This window comes from Arachis stenosperma, chromosome 4, assembly GCF_014773155.1.
Source record: "Arachis stenosperma cultivar V10309 chromosome 4, arast.V10309.gnm1.PFL2, whole genome shotgun sequence".
Lineage (NCBI taxonomy): Eukaryota > Viridiplantae > Streptophyta > Magnoliopsida > Fabales > Fabaceae > Arachis > Arachis stenosperma.
Window position 1 is genome coordinate 113,278,541 of NC_080380.1, and position 22,751 is coordinate 113,301,291.

The 22,751-nt window shown below is 40.7% G+C and overlaps 1 protein-coding gene across 1 annotated transcript; it reads left to right on the forward strand.

The window, feature by feature from the left end:
• The first annotated feature begins 5,009 nt into the window (after nt 1-5,009).
• LOC130975331 (uncharacterized) lies at nt 5,010-5,588 on the forward strand. The gene has a single exon (XM_057900141.1). The coding sequence runs from the start codon at nt 5,010-5,012 to the stop codon at nt 5,586-5,588; it is 579 nt and encodes a 192-aa protein (XP_057756124.1).
• Nucleotides 5,589-22,751: the final 17,163 nt, after the last annotated feature.

A 22,751-nucleotide genomic window follows, 5' to 3' on the forward strand; every position in this document is an offset into this window, starting at 1 on the left:
CTTAAGATGAAGAATAAAACAAAAATGAGACCAAAGATGTCTAATACAATAGTAAATTATCCTATTTATACTAGACTAGCTACTAGGGTTTACATGAGTAAGTAATTGATGCATAAATCCACTTCCGGGGCCCACTTGGTGTGTGTTTGGGCTAAGCTTGATCTATCCACGAGCTGAGGCTTCTTTTGGAGTTGAACGCCAAGTTGCAACGTGTTTTGGGCGTTCAACTCCGGGTTGTGACGTGTTTCTGGCGTTTTACTCCAGACAGCAGCATGGAACTGGCGTTGAGCGCCAGTTTATGTTATCAATTCCCAAATAAAGTATTGACTATTATATATTGATGGAAAGCTCTGGATGTCTACTTTCCAAAGCCATTGAGACCGCGCTATTTGAAGTTCTGTAGCTCTAGAAAATCTATTTCGAGTGCAGGGAGGTCAGATTCCAACAACATCAGCAGTCCTTTGTCAGCCTCCTATCAGAGTTTTGCTCAAGTCCCTCAATTTCAGCCAGAAAATACCTGAAATCATAGAAAAACACACAAACTCATAGTAGAGTCCAGAAATGTGAATTTAACATAAAAACTAATGAAAACATCCCTAAAAGTAGCTTGAACTTACTAAAAACTTCCTAAAAACAATGCCAAAAAGCGTATAAATTATCCGCTCATCCGGTGCCAAACCTATTTAAGAAAGGTCGGCCAAGTATCAAATTGTAAGGACTAAAACAGTCAACAACTAAGTATTGAATATCTGAAGTTTTTGATTAGGGAACCTCACCGAGTGTGGTTTGTAACCACACAGAGCCCACAACCGAGACTCTCTCACCTGAGAAACCGATTAGGTCTCCAGTGGAAGGTTGGAGGATGTTGCTGCTCAGTTTCATCTTCTGAAATATGGAGTAAAAGAGAACATCGACATTGTTCCCAGGGTCCAGTGAAACCTTTTTTACTAGGAGATCTCTGAGCTGCAGGGAAATTACGACCGGGTCATCTAGATTTGTTACGTTGGTGTGATGGTTGGATGTTTGTAATGTTATATGAGGAAAATATGGAAGTGTCTGTTGTTGATGTTGATTGGCTTCTATGGAAATCATAGCTCGGTAAGACCCCTTTCTTGCCAAGCTTATGGCACCTCCACCTGCAAAACCTCTAGAAATACAGTTAATAATACGTTTTGGTTGGTTGGGAGGATTGGTGTTCGTTCGATCTTTATCTAGGCCATGCTGTGTTGCCGAGCTTTGGTCACCAGGGGGAGGTGTACATCGTTGTATCTGGTCGCCGATATACTTGTCGAGATGACCTTGCCGAGCTAACCGCTCTAGAAGTTCTTTGGCGATGACACACTCGTCAGTAGTGTGTTTGTGCTTTTGATGAAAAGAACAATATTTTGACCTATCTGCACCTTTTGAATCTGGATAGCTGCCAGCCTTTCTTGGTGGCTTGATCAACTTTGAATTCAAGATCTCCTTGATGATGTCGTCACGCTTGGTGTTGAACTGAGAATAAGATTCATATCGGGGAGTTGGTTTGAAGTTTTTCTTGTTATCTCGTGCTTTGTTGTCGTCTTTTTATTGTGGTTTCTCTATTTTCCGAGCTTGTCAAAGTTCTTTGATGTCAATCTGACCTTTCACCTTTTCACGGAACTCAGCCATAGTTTTAGGTTTGGCCACAGCAATGGTCTCCTGGAATTTTCCTGGTCGGAGTCTGCTTTTTATTACGTGCAGTTCCACCTCGGGGTAGAGATCGGGTATACTCACGGCTATCTTTGTGAAGCGCGTAATGTAGTCTCTGAGGCTTTCATGCTGGCCCTGTTTGATTGTGTTCAAGTAATCAAAGTCATGTAGATAGATGGCTGATCCGGAAAAATGCTCCTCAAAGGGCTTTGATAGGTCTCAAAAACGAGAAATAGAACCTGCAGGCAAAGAGCAAAACCAATCAAGTACAAGACTGTCTAAGTAAGATGGAAAACAACGACATAAAACTTTATCAGATGCACCATTTACTATCATTATGGAGGTGAACTTTTTGATGTATTTCTTCAAATCACCTAGCCCATCATAGGGGGTTAGGGTGGTCGGCAGAGTGAACCTCCTGGGCAACACGAAGTTCATCACCTCGGCCATGAATGGCCCAGGAGAGTTTTCTAGGTTGTCATCCTCGTCTTCTGGCCGAGCTTCCACATTGTGCTCAAGCTGCTCTTCTTCTTGCTGAGGAGTTTTGGGGACATGCGTCGGCCCTGACTGATGTTCGGCTTCTTCTGTTCGTTCTTGTCGATCATTATTATTTTCAATTCGGGTATTATTCAAATTAACAATCTGATTTGCCATTCTTTGGTTCTCTTCGACCATGCGCTGGTTGGCTTGTCATAACTCGGTTAGCATCTGAAGAAGTTCAGATGGCATAAGTGGAAGTTGCTCAGCCATGGCTTAAGGCGAGAATGTCAAGGCCGATGATATAAAGTAACGATTATATTCTCGTCCCCACGGTGGGTTCCAATTATTCCTGTATGGATACCTAGAGGGGAGCTCGGCGGTTGGGAGTCGGGCCGAGTTATTATCTTCGATGCCAGTTTTTGAGCCTTGGGACAGTCCGAGCTTTCCACCTAGGAAGATGTCCAATCATGTAGAGTATGAACAAGGAAAAGGAGGGAGTGTACTTGTAAAGGCACTCGAAGCTTTAATCAGTATTGAGAATTCAATGTGTCGCTTTAGGATAGAAGACTATATCTTTTGTAAGTGAAGACAAACAAGTCGGTTATGTTTCCATTTTATTGTCTAAATTGAAGAGAAATAATAAAGTGATGAAATCTAATTGGACATTTCGATTCCAAGATGTAGTCTGTTGAGATTATTTGAAATGCCGAACTATAACACCAGCTTGCCGACTTATGACACATAATGCCGAGTTATACCTCGGATATGTAACGGCCGGATCAATATGTAATTATGTTGCATATAAATTTTTAAAGTTAATCGATTAATTTATTAATTTAGAATATATATTTTTTATTTATAAAAATAATAATAGAAAAATATTTTAAATAATATCTTTTGTTCTATTTTATTATATGTAATTTTTGGTTTTTTTATTCAAATAGTTAATGTACACTTTTATATTTTTAAATTTGGATTAATATATCTTTTGATAGTAATTGATATGGTAGTTACAAAAACAAGCTATAACTCGGTCTCATACGTTAAAGCTCAGTTTAATGAACTATAACTCGACGAGGTGATACCCGCAATCCTAACATCCAACCAAACGGTCCAATAATCGGACACGTTACCGATCTTCTGTAAATCGAGCTTAAATGCTCGGTGTAACTGACAAAGATTGGACCATATAAAAATAAGGTAAAGTATCTTCTTCAGACAAACTTTTTCTTGAGTACACAATACCGACTTAAGCATTGGAGTGCCTTTGTAGGTACACTCCTCCCCTCTTCATTGCTTGCGCTCTTACACCTTGTCCAAAGGAGAAGCTCGGATTCAAGGTATTTATGATTCAGCCTCCGAGAAGATAGCTCGGCAATCGTTCATCACGAAAGCCGACTTATTCCCCAGGCAAGAACAATTGGCGCCCACCGTGAGGCCTAGAAGATAGATCTTTCCTCTTTTGGTCCCGATACCTTCACCCATGGCTGATGTACCACCTCCTTCCCCGTTCGAACTTCTTCGAATGGTAACCGAGTGACAATAGGCCAACTAGTGTATGGCAGAAGAAAATCAGAGAATGGCTGCCCAAATCACTGAATTGAACAATGCCCGGATCAAAAATAACAATTCTCGTCAACCACATCCAAAGGATGATAAACACCATTCCAACCCCTTTCACGTTTCTGAAACTATTCGGGTTGAGGCACGAAATGAGGGGGCTCAACTTGAAGAGGAGAATGAAGAGCCCAACGAGTCTGTAGGACCGTTCTCACCAGAAGTGATGAACTTCGAACTACCACAAAGATTCACCCTACCACTGACCCTCACACCTTATGACGAGCTCGGAGACCCAAAAAATTTCTCAAGAAATTTCGATCAATAATGATCGTTAACGTTGCATCTGATACTGTTTTATGCCATTATTTTCTAAATTATTTAGCCAGTCCTGCACTTGACTGGCTTTGTGCTTTACCTGCAGGTTCTATCTCGAGATTTCAAGAGTTGGCCAAACTATTTGAAGACCATTTCGTTGGATCTACAATTTACCTGCATGATTCAAATTATCTGAATACAATCAAGCAGGGACAGAATGAGAGCCTAAAAGACTATATGACCCGATTCACAAAGGTCGCAATAAGCATACTAGACCTCCACCCCGTGGTCCATCTGCATGCCATCAAAAGCGGACTCCGGCCTAGAAAAAATTCCAAGAGACCATTGCGGTAGCCAAGCCGAAAACCCTTGCCGAGTTTCGCAAAAAGGCAAAGGGACAAATTGATATTGTGGAGCTTAGACAAGCTCGGAAGTCTGACAAAACGTACTACAGAGATGTTGATAAGGCACAAAATAGTAAGAAAAATTTTAAACTAACTCCTTGATTTGATTCTTACACGTAGTTCAACACTAAGGGAGAGGATATAATCAAAGAGATCCTGAACTCAAAATTGATCAAGCCACCAAGGAAGGCTGGTACATATTAAGATACCAAGAACGTCGACAAGTCCAAATACTGCGCCTTTCACCAGAAGCACGACCACACCACTAACAAATGTGTAGCAGCAAAAGACCTTTTAGAACGGCTAGCTCGACAAGGTCACCTTGATAAATACATCGGAGGTCACATCCAGAGACGTGCACCATCTTCCACAGGCAATACTTCCTCCGAACAGCAAAACCGAGGAAAGGAGAAGGCATCCTCAAGCCAATACGAACAACCACGAGGTATAATCAATTGTATTTCAGGAGGATACGCTAGTGGAGGATCATCAAACTCGGCTAGAAAATGATCTTTTCGAGCAACATACTCTGTGGATGGACCATAGCACGAACCCCAGATCGCATCTAAATTTCCACAAATGACATTTACACATGCAAATTTCGATTGCAATGTTCAAAATCTGGACGACCTTGTGGTCATCACTCTTCAATTAGGAGATCTACTGGTAAGGAAGGTACTCTTAGATCCGAGGAGTAGTGCTGACGTTCTGTTTTATTCAACATTTCAGAAAATGAACCTCAGTGACAACATCCTCCAACCAACGGGTGGAGACTTGGTCGGTTTCTCAGGTGAACAAGTCCCGATATTAGGATCAATATGGTTACAAACCACACTGGGTGAGCATCCTCTTTCCAAAACATGTGATATTCAGTATTTAGTAGTAGATTGTTTCAGCCCCTATAATCTTATACTTAGCCGACATTTTTTAAACAAGTTCAGCGCAATTGTATCTACCGTTCATCTCTGTGTTAAGTTTTCTATGCAGGACGAACAGATTGCAACTATCCACAGAGACCATAAAGAAGCACGACAGTGCTATAACATCGGCATGAGGCTGCCAAACCGTTCAAAACAAGCTCAGGTCAACAATGTCCACCTCTCAAACAACAACTCGGCACTAGCCGACCTAGATCCCAGAGCCGAATTCCTCGAATGACCTACGCCAATAGGTGAGTTACAAAAAGTATATTTTTATAATGATCCTAATAAATATACCTATGTAGGTACAGCAATAAGCACAGTAGAACTGAGCGCAATACAAGCTTTTCTACAAGAGCAAGCCGATCTCTTTGCATGGAGACCTTCTGACATGCCCGGCATCGATCCACAAATCATCACCCATAGATTGGCAATTAACCCTTCAGTACGACCAGTGCAACAAAAAAAGAGAAACCTCGAAGATGAAAAGAAGAAGGCATCATTAGAAGAAACTCAAAAGCTTATCAACGCCGACTTCATTAGAGAAATCAGATTTACTACTTGGCTCGCCAATGTTGTAATGGTAAGGAAACAAAACGGTAAGTGGCGCATGTGTGTCAACTTTACTGATTTAAACAAGGCATACCCGAAAGATTCTTACCCTTTGCCATCCATATATTCTTTGGTAGATAACGCTTCTGGTTATGCCACCTTAAATTTCATGGACGCTTATTCTGGTAATAATCAAATCCTTATGCACCCTTCTGATCAAAGTAAAACGACATTCATCATTGAATTCGGTAATTATTGTTATAAAGTTATGCCTTTTGGACTAAAGAATGCAGGGGCAACTTATCAACGTCTTATGGACAAAGTCTTCGCCAACCAGATCAGTAGAAATATGGAAGTCTACATCAATGACATGGTTGCCAAGACAAAAGCCAACAATAACCATATTGACGATCTAACAAAAATCTTCGGTCAGATACGGAGCTACAACATGCGCCTGAACCCTGAAAAATGCGCTTTTGCCGTTCAAGGTGGTAAATTTTTGGGTTTTCTACTAACTAGCAGGGGTATTGAGGCCAACTCCGATAAATGCCGAGTAGTACTGGAAATGACGAGTCTGAAGACGATAAAGGAAGTGCAACGCCTAACAGGAAGACTTGCCGCATTATCGAGATTCGTCCCAAGTTTAGCTTCAAAATCTATACCCTTTTTTCAAACACTTAAAAAGAAAACACCTTTCAGTGGAATGACGATTGCGAGAGAGCATTTAATACTCTAAAAACAACTCTTTCACAACCGACAATCTTACAAAAGCCCTTACAAGGGGAAGAGTTATTCTTATACTTGTCTGTTACTGACTGGGCGATAAGCTCTGTTCTTGTTACAGAAAGTGACAAAGTTCAGCATCTAATATACTTTGTCAGTAAAACTCTCCAACATGCTGAAGTCAACTACCCGAGGATAGAAAAACTAGCATTAGCATTAGTATTCTCGGCCAGAAGACTCCAACCTTATTTCCAGAGCCATGTCATTCATGTTCGGACCAACCACCCATTACGCCAGGTACTGCACAAGCCAAAAATTGCAGGCCGACTTGTTAAGTGGTCGATCGAATTGTCTGAGTTTGACATCACATACCAAGTAAGAAGTCCGATCAAGTCACAATTCCTTGCCGACTTCATAGCAGAACTAACGATCCTAACAGAAGACGACCATACAGTGAAATGGATATTATACGTCGATAGTTCATTAAACACTCAAGGGTGTGGCGCAGGAATTTGGCTTGAGGTTGACGATGGTTTCATTTTAGAACATTCACTTCATCTAACCTTCAAAGCCAGCAATAATCAATCAGAATATGAAGCCCTCGTCATAGGACTCCGACTTTGTTTAGATCTTCACATTTCAGCCATAAAGGTATACTACGATTCACTATTGGTAGTGCAACAGGTAAACGATCTTTTCCAGGTAAAAGATCCTCTACTTTCTAAGTACTTATTGTTAGTAAAACATTTAAGTTCAAAATTTGTAAAGTTCGACTTACAGCATATACCACGAGATCAAAACCATAGGGCCGACATCTTATCTAAGCTCGGCAGCACACAATTTGATCTATCTATATTACACCAATCCACAATAACATCTCCAAGTGTTACTCTAACAGATGTTTTAAGTGTTACACAGTAACAGGATAGGTGAAGCTCCTTTATACACTATTTGCAAACAAGTGAAATACCAGACAGTGTCGAGAATGCAAAGAGGTTCAGTAAACAAGTGTCCTTCTTTACATTACTCAAAGGATCTTTATATAGGCACGGTCACTCACGCCCACTATTAAAATGCCTTACCCACACTGAAGCAGCAATAGCCCTGTTTGAGGCCCACGAAGGAATCTGTAGAACACACACTAGAGCTCGGAGTTTAGCTTCGAAAATTATCCGTGCCAGTTTCTTTTGGCCTATACTAAAACAAGACAGCCACAATAAAGTTCAGACATGTGACACTTGTCAGAAACACGTACCGATGATACACATTCCAGCCGAGGAGCTACATCATTCCAACGTCTGCTGGCCCTTCAACTACTGGGGGCTCGATATCCTTGGCCCATTCTCAATGGCACCGGGACAGGTAAAATTTCTAGTAGTTGTAATTGATTATTTTTCAAAGTGGGTGGAAGCCCAATGGTACACAAAATCGTGAGTTCACACTTCTCTCACAACTCCGCGCAGCTGACCAGCAAGTGCACTGGGTCGTCCAGGTAATACCTTACGTGAGTAAGGGTTGATCCCACGGAGATTGTTGGCTTGAAGCAAGCTATGGTCATCTTGTAAATCTCAGTCAAGCGGATTCAAATGATTATGAGGCTTTGATAATTAAAAGAGAAATAAAACATAAAATAGGATAGAGATACTTATGCAATTCATTGGTGAAAATTTCAGATAAGCGTATGGAGATGCTTTGTTCCCTCTGAGCCTCTGCTTTCCTATTGTCCTTATCCAATCATGCGTACTCCCTTCCATGGCAAGCTGTATGTTGGTGGATCACCGTTGTCAATGGCTACCATCTTTCGTCTTAGTGAAAACATGTCCGCTACGGTTTTCCGCATGGCTAATCAACTGTCGGTTCTCGATCGTGTCAGAATAAGATCTATTGATCCTTTTGCACACTGTCACTGCGCCCAACAGTCACGAGTTTGAAGCTCGTCATAGTCATCCCATCCCAGATCCTACTCGAAATACCACAGACAAGGTTTAGACTTTCTGGATCTCAAGAATGCTGCCAATTGATTCTAGCTTATACCACGAAGACTCTGATCTCACAGAATGGAAGGCTCTGTTGTTAGGAGAGGCAACCATACGTTGTGAACCAGGAGGCCAAGAGACACACACTCAAGCTCTCGCAGATAGAATGGAGGTGGTTGTCAGGCACGCGTTCATAAAGGAGGATGATGATGAGTGTCACAGATCATCACATCCATCAGGTTGAAGTACGAGTGAATATCTTAGAACAAGAATAAGCGTGAATTGAATAGAAAAACAATATTACTTTGCATTAATTCATGAGGAACAGCAGAGCTCCACGCCTTAATCTATGAGGTGTAGAAACTCCACCGTTGAAAATACATAAGTGATGAAGGTCCAGGTATGGCCGAACGGCCAGCCCCCAAAACGTGATCAAGAGATCAAAAGTGATCCAAAGATAGTCTAAAAAATGATCTAAAGATATGAATACAATAGTAAAACGTGATATTTATACTAAACTAGTAAACTAGTCTTACAGAAAATGAGTAACTAAGTGTAGATAGTGCAGAAATCCACTTTCGAGGCCCACTTGGTGTGTGTTTGGGCTGAGCATTGAAGCTTTCACGTGCATAAGCCCTTCTTGGAGTTTAAACGCCAGTTTTGGTGCCAGTTTTGACGTTTAACTCCAGCTTTGGTGCCAGTTCTGGCATTTTACGCCAGAAAATGGTCTTTGGTGGGCATTTAGACGCCAGTTTGGCCCATCAAATCTCAGGCAAAGTATGGACTATTATACATTGCTGGAAAGCCTAAGATATCTACTTTCCAACGTAATTGAGAGCGCGCCAATTGAGCTTCTGTAGCTTTATAAAATTCACTTCGAGTGCAGGGAGGTCAGAATCCAACAGCATCTTTAGTGCTTTCTCAGCCTTTGAATCAGATTTTTGCTCAGGTCCCTCAATTTCAACCAGAAAATACCTGAAATCACAGAAAAACACACAAAATCATAGTAAAGTCCAGACATGTGATTTTTGCTTAAAAACTAATAAAAATATACTAAAAAGTAACTAAAACATATTAAAAACTATGTAAAAACAATGCCAAAAAGCGTATAAATTATCTGCTCATCACAACACCAAACTTAAATTGTTGCTTGGCCCCAAGCAACTGAAAACAAAATAGGATAAAAAGAAGAGAATATACAATAAATCTCAAAATATCAATGAAACCTAGTTCCAATTAGATGAGCGGGGCTAGTAGCTTTTTGCCTCTGAACAGTTTTGGCATCTCACTTTATCCTTTGAAGTTCAGAATGATTGGTGATGCGTGTGCATTTTTTCTATCTTTTCCTAGTGAATTTGCACTTAAATTGTTGAGTTTACTTAAGAATTAATTATATTTTAGCCACTATGGATGCTATTTTGAGTTTTGGGCAATTTTATTTATTTCAGGTAGCATTCGGCGGAATTTGACGGAGTTTTTGCAGCACAAGAATCAAAGGAGATGGCTGCGAGGAGCGACGCACACGCGTGCCTGACGCGTGCGCGTGATCTGGAAGTATCCATGGCAACGCCTACGCGTGACTGACGCATACGCGAGATTTGAAGATTTGCTCAGCGACGCGTCCACGTGACCGACGCGTCCGCGTGACTTGCGAAGAAGACCAGCAACGCGTACGCGTGACTGACGCGTAGGCGTGACGTGCGCGATATGCAGAATTTACAGAAATCGCTGGCATTGATTTTGGGCCGCGTTTTGACCCAGTTTCCAGCCCAGAAAACACAGATTAGAAGCTGTAGAATGGACAAATCAAGTGGTCCCCACCCATCAGCGAAAGACTTGTTAATTAATTTGAATTTAAATTCAAATCTTATTTTTAGGAAAAGATATAATTTTTAATTTTAGATAATTAGATCTTAAATTTATTAGGATTAGTTCTAATTAGGAATTTAGATGCCATCAGATGGGAACTCTGTACATTTAGACATGGTACATTTTACCAGAATCCTTATTTTTCACTGAGTCATGAGCAACTAATCCTCCATTATTAAGGTTAAAAGCTTTGTCTATTTGTATAGATTTATTCGTTTGATCTTTCTAATTTAATCCATGTTTAGATTTATATTTCAATAATTATTTTCGCTCTTTATTTTATGAACATTGGGTGGAACGGAAGTATGACCCATGTTCTAATTGAGTTCTTGTAAAACTTGGAAAAGCTCTTTACTTGAACAACAGCTTGAAAACATATTATACTGAATTTCTAATTGTTTGTATTTAACGGGATACGTGACATATATTCCCTTATTTTTGGATAATTAGGATTCTTTTGGCATATAAACTAGAAATTGATCATTACCCTCTAATTGGAATTAATTGACCAAGGAATTGGCAGTTAATGAATTTTAGAGGAGACTAGGAAGGTCTAAGGAATTAGGGTCTAGTCACATATAGTTTGCCATGAATTAAATCTTGCATGATTAAATTAGTTAGTAAGAAAAGTTAATCCGGAAAAATAGATAACTCTGAAACCTTAACTGTTTTCTCAATAATTTATTCCCAACTTATTTATCTGTCTGTCTTCAATATTCCAAATTTACAGTTTAATGCTCTTTAAACTTCCAAACATTATTTTCTGCTTGTCTAACTAATCCTATCAAATGCTATTGCTGCTTAATCCATCAATCCTCGTGGGATTGACCCTTACTCATGTAAGGTATTACTTGGTACGATCCGGTGCACTTGCCGGTAAGTTTGTGGGTTATAAAATACCGCAACCAAGTTTTTGACGCCGTTGCCGGGGATTGATTGTGATTAACATCTATTCGTTGTTTGATTGCTTAGATTAGATAATTTTTTATTATTATATTTTTTTATTTTATTATTGATTTTTTTATTTTGCATTTTTTTCGTTATTTTTTTCTTTTTTTTTTCTTTACGTTACTTTTTTCTTTTTTTTCGTTTACATTAAATTTTTTTCTTTCATTTACCCCCCTCCTGATTCGTTCTCTTTTTTTCTTTTATTATTTAGTTTTTTTTAAATAAATAAATAAATAAAATAAAAAATAAAAAAACAAAAAAAATAAAAATATATTTTTTGTTAGTATCTTTATTTTATTTTTTTACACAGGTTATCTCACTGGGAATTCTCTACACTCTGATGTAGAGATTCCCATTCTTTCTTATTTTCTGGTTGTTTATGTGCAGGAACAGAGACAAAGAACATCTCTTAGACTTTGATCTTGAACCTGAAAGGACTTTTAGGCAGCGTTTACAGCAAGCAAGACTTTACAAGGCTGCTGAATCCACTATGGATCCGAATAATACTAATAATGCCAATGTGGCAAACCCGAATGGGAATGAACAACAAAGGAGAGTATTTGGTTCTTTCTCTGCTCCGACTGCAGATCTGTATGGAAAGAGCATTGTGGTGCCTCCTATAGCTGCGAACAACTTTGAGTTGAAGCCTCAACTGGTCACTCTGGTGCAACAAAACTGCCAGTATCATGGTCTTCCCCACGAAGACCCAAATCAATTTATTTCTAGTTTTCTGCAAATTTGTGATACTGTGAAGATAAATGGAGTAAACCCAGATGTGTACAAAGTCATGCTCTTCCTATTTGCTCTAAGGGATGGAGCAAAGCTATGGCTAGATTCTCAACCCAAGGAGAGTTTGGATACTTGGAACAAGGTGGTTACTGAGTTTCTCACTAAATTTTTCCCACCAAAGAAGTTGACTAAGCTTAGGGTGGAGGTTCAGACCTTCAGACAGAAGGATGGTGAAACTCTGTATGAAGCTTGGGAGAGATACAAGCTATTGACTAGGCAATGCCCTCCAGACATGTTCTCCAAATGGACTCAACTTGATATCTTTTATGAAGGCTTGGGTGAAATGTCCAAGATGTGCTTAGACAATTCTGTAGAAGGTTCATTGCATAAGAAGAAGACACCGGAGGAGACTATTGAGCTGATTGAATTGGTTGCAAGCAACCAATATTTATACTCCTCTAACAGGAATCCTATGAATTCTGAAACCCCTCAGAAGAGAGGCGTGTTGGAAGTAGATACTGTTAATGCTCTTCTTACTCAGAACAAGCTGATGTCTCAGCAAATAAATCTACTTACTCAATAGATGGGTGGCATGCAAGTCTCAGCTATCAACACCCAAAATCCACCACAGGAAGTCTCCTATGACATGGCAGGTAATTTTGTGCAAAATGATAATTATGATTACGCTCAACCTTCTTTCTAACAGGTGAATTACATGGGGAGTGGTTCTAGAAATCCCAACAATGACCCATATTCTAAGACATACAACCAGGGATGGAGAAATCACCCAAATTTTGGATGGAGGGATCAACCTCAGAGACCTCAGAACTTCAACAATAATTCTCAGGGCAGTTTCCAACAAAACAATGATTTGGAAGCAATATTGACAGGTTTTAGACAGGAAACCAGAGCATTCATCAAGAACCTGGAGATTCAAATGGGTCAAATAGCCACCAGAGTTAATGAAATTGATCAGAGGACCACTAATAGCCTTCCTGGTAACACAATTTCAAATCCAAGAGAGGAATGCAAGGCTATCACCTTAATAAGTGGACAAGTGGCAAGTACGGAAGCACAAGTTATGCAGGAAACCAGAGCTTCCATTAGAAATTTAGAGGTGCTAGTGGACCAACTGAGCAAGCAAATACTTGAGAGGTCTGCAAGTACATTTCAAGGTGATACAGTGGTAAACCCAGGAGAAGATTGCAAGGTTATTCAATTGAAAAGTGGTAAAGTAGCTGGCTCTGAGACCAAGGCCAATGAAGAGCTAGTTGAAAAGGAAGCTCCAGAGGAGAATAAGGGAGAATCAGAGCACGCCCCTCCAAAGCGTGCAGACAATCCATTCCCAGACTCTCTTGATACTCATCCTACATTGCCAAAGGCTCCTGAGTACAAGCCTAAGATGCCATATCCTCAGAGACATCAAAAGGAGACCAAGGACAAGCAGTTCTCAAAGTTCTTGGAAATCTTCAGAAAGTTACAAATCAATATTCCTTTTGCTGAGGTTTTAGAGCAAATGCCTATCTATGTCAAGTTTATGAAGGAGCTGTTGTTAAAGAAAAAACGTTTAAAGGGAGATGAGACAGTAGTCTTGACTAAGGAATGTAGTGCTGTCATTCAGAATAACTTGCCAAGGAAGATGCCAGATCTAGGGATCTTTCAAATTCCATGCACCATTGGGAGCACAACCTTTGAGAAAGCGTTATGTGATCTAGGAGCAAGCATCAATTTGATGCCCTTGTCTGTGATGAAGAAGCTGCAAATCCAAGAGGCACAACCCACAAAGATAGCATTACAGATGGCGGACAAATCTATGAAGCCTGTATACGGATTAGTGGAGAATATCTTGGTCAAAGTGGGTAAGTTCTTCCTCCCAGCAGACTTTGTGATTCTTGATACGGTGGAGGATGAGAATGCCTCTATAATTCTAGGAAGACCATTCCTAGCCACTGGAAGAGCTCTGATTGATGTAGAAGTGGGTGAATTAGTGCTTAGAGTGCATAATGAGCAACTGGTCTTTCATGTCTTCAAAGATATACATCCAATAGGTGAAGAGAGGTGCATGCAGGCTGAGCTTATTGATCCAAACATTCAAAAACCCCATGATGATACACAGCAGAACCTGTAGCTCAAACCTCCCTTGGTAACAATCAATAAAATTCCTCCTGACATCAAACCTAAGTTTGGTGCATCATCTACCAAGGAGGAGGTTCCCAAAAAGAAGAAAGTACCCAGAGGATGGAGAAACAAAAAGATCCCCACTGAAGGTTTCTCCCCAGGAATGAAGGTGGTGTTGACCAGCAATCCAGCATGGGTTTATACAGTAATCAGAATCCTTTCACTGGAGCATATTGAGCTACGTTATGCAGACATAGGAAAGAAGTTCAAAGTAAGGGGTGAAGAGCTGAGCCCCTATGATCCTCCTCCTTAGAGGAGCTGACCGTCAAGCTAGTGACGATAAAGAAGCGCTTGTTGGGAGGCAACCCGATAATTTCGTATCCTTAGTTATTTTTCGTAGTAGTAGTTTTCTTACTTGTTTGATTTTTACTGAGTTCTTGGTGCACGAAATTGTGATCATCAACAATGGCACCAAAAACCTAGTAGCTCTCTCAAACGTGAACCACACTTTGTCACAACTTCGTACAACTAACCAGCAAGTGCACTGGGTCATCCAAGTAATACCTTATGTGAGTAAGGGTCGAATTCCACAGAGATTGTTGGTATGAAGCAAGCTATGGTCATCTTGTAAATCTCAGTTAGGCGGATTCAAATGGTTATAAAGGTTTCGAAATTAATAATAAATAAAGCATAAAATAAGATAGAGATACTTATGTAAATCATTGGTAGGAATTTCAGATAAGTGTATGGAGATGCTATGTTCCTTCTGAATCTCTGCTTTCCTGCTGCTTTTATCCAATTCTTCTTACTCCTTTCCATGGCAAGTTGTATGTAGGGCATCACCTTTGTCAATGGCTACATCCCATCCTCTCAGTGAAAATGGTCCAAATGCTCTTGTCACAGCACGGCTAATCATCTGTCGGTTCTCGATCATGTCAGAATAGAATCTATTGATTCTTTTGCGTCTGTCACCACGCCCAACAATCGCAAGTTTGAAGCTCGTCGTAGTCATTCAATCCCTGAATCCTACTCGGAATACCACAGACAAGGTTTAGACTTTTTGGATTCTCAAGAATGGCTGCCAAAGGGTTCTAGCTTATACCACGAAGATTCTGATTAAGGAATCCAAGAGATACTCGCTCGTTCTAAGGTAGAACGGAAGTGGTTGTCAATCATGCGTTCATAGGTGAGAATGATGATGAGTGTCACGAATCATCACATCCATCAGGTTGAAATGCAATGAATATCTTAGAACAAGAATAAGCTGAATTGAATAGAAAAATAGTAGTAATTGCATTAAAACTCGAGGTACAGCAGAGCTCCACACCCTTAATCTATGGTGTGTAGAAACTCCACCATTGAAAATACATAAGTGATGGTCCAGGCATGGCCAAATGGCCAGTCCCCATTAACGTGATCAAAGGATCATAAGGTGAACAAAAAATAATCCAAAGATGTCTAATACAATAGTAAAATGTCCTATTTATACTAGACTAGTTACTAGGGTTTACAGAAATAAGTCTAAATGCAGAAATCCACTTTCGGGGCCCACTTTGGTGTGTGCTTAGGCTGAGCTTGAGCTTTACATGTGCAGAGGCTTCTCTTGGAGTTAAACGCCAAGTTGTAACGTGTTTTTGGCGTTAAACTCTGGTTTGTGACTTGTTTCTAGCGTTTTACTCCAGAATGCAGCATGGAACTGGCGTTGAACACTAGTTTGTGTTGTCTAATCTCGAATAAAGTATGGACTATTATATATGAAAAGCTCTAGATGTCTACTTTCTAACGCCGTTGAGAGCGTGCCATTTGGAGTTCAGTAGCTCCAGAAAATCCATTTCGAGTGCAGGGAGGTCAAAATCCAACAGCATCAGCAGTCCTTTGTCAGCCTCCTATCAGATTTTTGCTCAGGTCCCTCAATTTCAGCCAAAAAATACCTGAAATCATAGAAAAACACACAAACTCATAGTAAAGTCCAGAAATGTAAATTTTGCATAAAAACTAATAAAAACATCCCTAAAAGTAGCTAGATCCTACTAAAAACTACCTAAAAATAATGCCAAAAAGCGTATAATTTATCCGCTCATCAGTTCTTACTAATTTTCTGATCATGCAGCTATTTTATCATAGGAACCGAACACCTCAAACTCTATATATATTTCAAAAAAAAACGCATACGACGCGCAAGCGTCACTGACGCGAACGCGTCGATCATGTGTGAAGTGAAAAATAGAATTCGACAGAGAGTTGAGGGGAAATGGCGCCAGAACAACCCCTTAGCACAAACAACCCACGCATACGCGTACCTCACGCGTGCGCGTCGTTTGTGATTTTTGTCATTCACGTGGGCGCGTCCCCGACGCGAACGCGTGACCTGCAAATTCGACGTAAAAGAGTGTTTGGGCAGAGAGTTGTGCTGGCTTGGAGCAGAAAGTGTGCTAAAAGCACAAGTCAGAGCACGCGGACGCATGACTGACGCGTTCGCGTCAGTTGCACCTATGGCCATCTACGCGAGCGCGTGCATGACGCAAACGCGTCGTATGAAAAAATTTGCTCCCAAGCCATGCGAATAGAAAGTCGCGCGGGTGCGCGGCTGGCTTCGCGCGAATCGCACAAATTCCAGGGCACATAGACGCGTGCCTGACGCTAACGCGTCATTATGAAGAATGCGCGACGTACGCAATCGCGTGCCATACGCGAACGCGTCGCTTGCACCGCCCAGTTTTCTTTCTGTCTCTCCCAATCCTTGTTTTCTCTTATTCGTTTAGCCTCTTCTTTTTCTTTCTTCACAATAACTTATCTCTTTCTATTTTCAGTTCTTCTTTGCTTGAGGACAAGCAAACCTTTAATTTTGGTGTTGACACTTCGCTTAGAAGTTTTCTGTGTATTTCTATGGCACCAAAGAGGGAGGCGAATCATCTTCACTGAAGAACACAACTTGAAGAATAAAGCGACCGCTAGGATAACAAAGGTGGTTAAGTTCCTTTCATTTTTTTCTTTTCCTCCCCTCTTTTCTATGTTATGTTCCGGTTCTCTGCCATTTTGCTTTGTCTGTTGCATGATCCTTTATTAGTTAGAATCCTAGGACTAGTTTAGTTTTCTTTTAATTGCTTTAATGCTGAAAAGATGTTTCATGTACCACTCACTAAACTTGAATCTAAAGAGAAAAGAAAAGAAGTGATGTATTGCATGAGAAATTGAGTTAATTTTAAATAGTCTTATTTACTTAAATGTGGTGGTATTAATGGTAATTCTGAATGCATGATACGAACAGTGCATATTTGAATTTGAATCAAGGGATGTTGATGTATAAGGAACAGGAATTTAGAGAATTATTATGACTTCTCTGAAATAAAAAAAATTTTCATCCTTGAAGCAAAAGAAACAGCAAAAGAAAAAAATAAATAATAAATAAATAAATAATAATAAAAGCAAGGTCTAAGACTCTGAGCATCAATGACTAGGGAGATCAGACATGATTAAAAGCTCAAAGAGTTGTTCCCCTAGTCATATGCTTGTGGTGTGATTGTGTCAAGTAATCCTTGAGACAGAACACTTAGAGTCGAGACCAAGTGCGTTTAACAGAGTATGCCAAAGGCTTTGAGCACTACTGTCTGGGAGTAACTGAAAGAAAAATCAGAACTCAAAGAGAGTTCCCCAGTTAAGTGCTTGCGGTATTTCTGTGTCAAGTAACTCTTGAGACAAAACATTTAAAGCCACGGCTAGGCTCAAGGTGCAAAGCACCAAAGAAAAATAAATTAAAGTAAATCTTGCTGTGTTCAGGGATTAAACTGAAATATAAAAGATCAGAGAATTCATAATATTATCTGGATTCTAATTCCGAATGACATTAACATTCTTCTGATTCAAAGGAGAGTGAGATGCCAAACCTATTCAGGATTGCAGTTGTAAACCCCACTATAAGACGAGACACGAGCTTAATTGAACTCTCATTCTCATGCAAATTCACATCATAAGCTTATATCAGTTTTGGTTGCTTGAGGACAAGCAACAGTTTAAGTTTGGTGTTGTGATGCGTTAGTGTAAAACCTAGTTAATTAACGGCTAATTAACCCTTAAATGAGAATTTATTCTGGAAAGCCCTAAATGTGATTTTTATGGCTAAATGTGATAGAGGAGATTGAGACGAGAATTTTGGTACCAATTTTATAGAATTCGGACCAAGATTGGGCCGAACGGGCCAAACCGGGCCAATCGGACCCAAAGTGAGCCCTTGGCCCAACATAACTAAACCAAAACCCTAGTTTTCATCACTCTCTCTCCTCATTAGACACACACACACACGCTGAAAAAGAGAAGAATGGGGGAAGAACACTCTCTCAAACTTCTATCTCTCACTTGATCTTCAAACCACCATAACTTTTGATCTAGAGCTCCGATTGCCACTCCGTTTGCGGCCATGCGTTCACCACGAAGAGCTCTACAAAACCCACACAATCAATTTTGAGATAAGCCAGGTTTTGATCTTCGAAGTTCCAGCCTTATTTTCGAGTTTCATGAGCAAAAATGTTGAGATTTTGGGCTCTTTGATGTTATAGGACCCAACTCTCTTGAAGGAGAAAGTTAATCTTGCCTCCTTGGACCTTGGGTGTGGTAAAATTCTCAACCCTAGTGTAATTTGTGGTTCTGTGATGTTTGGGTTTTGAGATGTTGTGTATGGGTGTGATGATTGTGGCCTAGGTTGTGTATATGTGAATATTGGAGCTTGATTGGGGATATTGAAAAGCTTGGAAAGGGTTTGGTGGTGAAAAGTCTGTTCTTGGAGGTGTTGAGGCCTTGAGAGCTTGAGGAAAAGTGGTTTGGAAGTGCTCCGGTGGAGCTTGGGAAATCGGCTAAGGTATGGTTTCGGTTTTCCGTATCTAATATGTAATGTGGTAGGAAATACTTAGGCTAGAGGCCCTAAGATAGGCATTGAATTGTTGATGATGTTGAATGGTTGATATATATGATGTGGTCATATATGTGATGATGATTATTAATGCCTTAAGGGTATGACGTATGAGAAATATGCATGTTGTGATATATGCTTGATAATTGATTATGGTTGAATTGTGGGTGAAATCATGTGGATGGTGAGTATGATATTGATTGTGTATAATGATGATTTATTGGAATCGGTGTTGTTGAAAATTGGCATGAGGAAGAGTATATGATATGTCAATGTGTTTGGGTATGAGCCACTTGGGTGAAGTGGGCTAGAATGATGGGATAGTGATTTTGTAAATTGTGGTAATGTGTCAATGTGTGAGTTGAGGAGGCTTGATGTTGAATTTGATATATATTGATTGATTTCAAAGAAAAGGGATGAAATTGGCATGTTTTGATTGGTTTTGAAAAGAGTTGAAAATGGCTTGTCTTGAAAATGGCACTTTGTGGTTTTGTATGAAAATATGGTTTTTGGACATACTTTGACGGGACATAACTTGGACTACGGATCTCTGTTTTGTGCCAAATCTGTTTAGAAATGAAATTGGATATGGGATGTTCATGCCGTTCGAAGAATGGGTGAAAAATGATTTAAAATGAGAAAGTTATGTCCGTCAGAAGATTGGGGGTTGAATTTGTGAATTCTGCAGTTTTTAACTTAGAAAATTTTTTGCAGAATGACCCCCCCGCGCGTAGGCGCACTTGGCGCGTACGCGCCGTTCTTCTCGAAAATGGCATCCACGCGTGCGCGTGGTGTGCGCGGGCGCGCCGATGTGCTGCACCCAATGCCCAGCCATTTTCCAGAGAGTTGTGCCAGAACTGTGCCAGTTTTGTGCCTGGGGCACGAGAGCACCCACGCGTACGCGTGGTTGACGCGTGCGCGTCGATTTGCTAGTTTTCAATCCACGCGTTAGCGTGCATGACGCTTACGCGTCGATGAAAACTCCAGAATATATAAGGAAAAGATGAAAGCTGTGCATGATCAAAACATCAAGAAGAGAGAATTCCAACTTGGAGATTTTGTTCTCCTTTACAAATCTCGACTGAGGCTCATGCCCGGTAAGTTGAGATCAAAATAGGAAGGTCCATACAGAGTAGAGAAGGCTGAACCGTACGGAGTTTATCACCTAAGCCATCCTTCAAGCTCTGAACTTATTAAAGTTAATGGACATCGCCTGAACCTGTACCATGGTGAGAAGGTGCAGAAAAGCAAGGAGCTTGAGATCTTCCACCTGGAAGATCCCCACATAACAACAGATTGAGCTAGTGGAGCGTCCAACTTACGGACGTTAAAGCAAAGTGCTTGGTGGGAGACAACCCACCGCGGTACGATCGTTCTTTTCTTCACTTTTAGTTTTTCTTCTTTAAATAACTCTTCTCTTTATTAGTGCTTTCGTGTTCTTCCAATTACATGGCTTTATCTTTCCTTTAAAAAAAAAAAATTTCGCCGCGCGATGCGATCGCATCAGCGACGCGTCCGCGTGGCAGGGGGAGTAAAGAAAAACAAAAATAAACAGAAAGTTACGCAGGAACAGCGCTGGAGTCATGCCAAAGGCACAAATTATCCCACGCGACCGCGTCGCATGGAAATCATGGCCTCCTACGCGACCGCGTGCTCCACGCGGCCGCGTGCCCTGCATTTTCGACGTAAAAGGGTGCACAATGCCATATTGTGTGAGAGTGGTGCTGGAAAGCACAATCCTTGTCACGCGACCGCGTTGCCGATGCGGCCGCGTCAATTATTTTCTGACGCACACTCACGCGATCGCGTGACCCACGCGATCGCGTCACCCAATTTTGGCAATTAAAATGAATCGAACAGAGAGTTGTGCTGGAGCGAGGCTGCACTCGCGCCAGCAGCGCAACACGGGTCACGCGACCGCGTGACTGACGCGATCGCGTCGTCTTACCTGACGCGCACCCACGCGAACGCGTGCCTTCCGCGGCCGCGTCGCATGCGCCGCACAGCTCAACCCAATAGCCAAATTATCTTATCTTTCTCTCCTCCAAATCCTACTTTTTCTTTTCCCCCCTTCTTTCTTCTTTCTCCCTTCCCCCTTCTACCTCACCTTTCACTCTCTCTCCCTCTCCCCTCCATTAACAAGGTTTTACCTTCTTCTCTTTTCCATCATCCTTATTATATTATGTATATATATTATTATTCTCTTTTTCTTTTTCTTTTTCTTTTCAAATCATTCTTTTTCTTTCTTCTTCTTCTTTTCTTTTTACATGGTGTTAGAAACCTTTTGAGTTATTATCTATCATTATATGCTTGTGGATTATTGCAAATTGTTTGACAATTATTTTTCTCCTATTTAAGGGATTGCTTGCATGTTTCTCTTCATATTTTCTATACCCTATTCACCATGCATGCTATATGTTTGTGAAAAATCTCATGTGGCATTATGCACTTCTCTATGTTACTATACTATTCAATGCTTGCTTTTCACAACTTTCCTTTGTTATTTTATTAATTAGATTTAATTGTCAATACAAACGTGATAGTTTGTTACAAATGGTAATCTAAACTGGACATTGTATGTTTGATATATGCTGCTCATGCCTTTGCCTGCATGCCAATAAACCTCTTGCATTCCATTGTCCTACATGCACTTGCTATATTTCCATTAATGTACTTTTCACATGTAATCCGGACCATGTGTTAATGCCATTTATTTTTATTGTGCATTGACTATCACTTACAATACCCTCTTCCTTGCTCTGTCTCTTTGAATTTAATTTCCTTTCTCTTCCCTTCTTTCAGGATGGCCACCAAGAACGGAAAAGAGAAAGCTACTTCCAAACCACCAGCAAGAAAAGGAACTAAAAGAGCATTAGTGGCAGAGCCTTCTTCAACCGCAGTCAAGCCCTCAACAAAAAGAGTTAAGAGGATAATAAAGGTTGACGACAAGGAGAAAGCCTTTCCAGCAAAGGACACTGCGCGATTTTCCAATCGCTACTGTGAGCAGATGTTCCCTATCCTAGCAGAAAGGAACTATAACAATGAATACCTTCTTATCCTCCCGTCCAATATCGCCACCTTTGTTGAGCCACAAATTGAGCGAAGACAATGGGGTTTCCTACGGAGACAGCCAAGGCAGGTCAATCTTTCTTGGGTAGTTGAGTTCTACTCCAACTTCTACATACCGACCCTGCAGTCTGTTTATGTCCAGCAGAAGTAAGTCCCCATCACAGAAGAGGTCATTCAGCAAGTTCTGAGTCTTCCCCCTATTCCAGCAGGAATTGACGCTTTTCAAGAAGCCACCCTTTAGCGCCAGAGATACCAATTTGACTGGGACTCCGTTCTCGGAGTCATCGCTTTACCTGGCAGCCGTTGGATCTACGGATACCACCGCAACTGCCCTAAGGGAATCTTGGCTTCCGCACTTACCTTGGAAGCTCGCGTATGGGCGCAGATCATGTCCCATTACGTCTTTCCGAGCACTTATGAGTCCTCCTTCACTGCGGATATGGCTGTTCTACTATGGTGCATCCTTACAGACCAACCTCTGAATCTCTCAAGACACATCTGGAATGCTATGGAG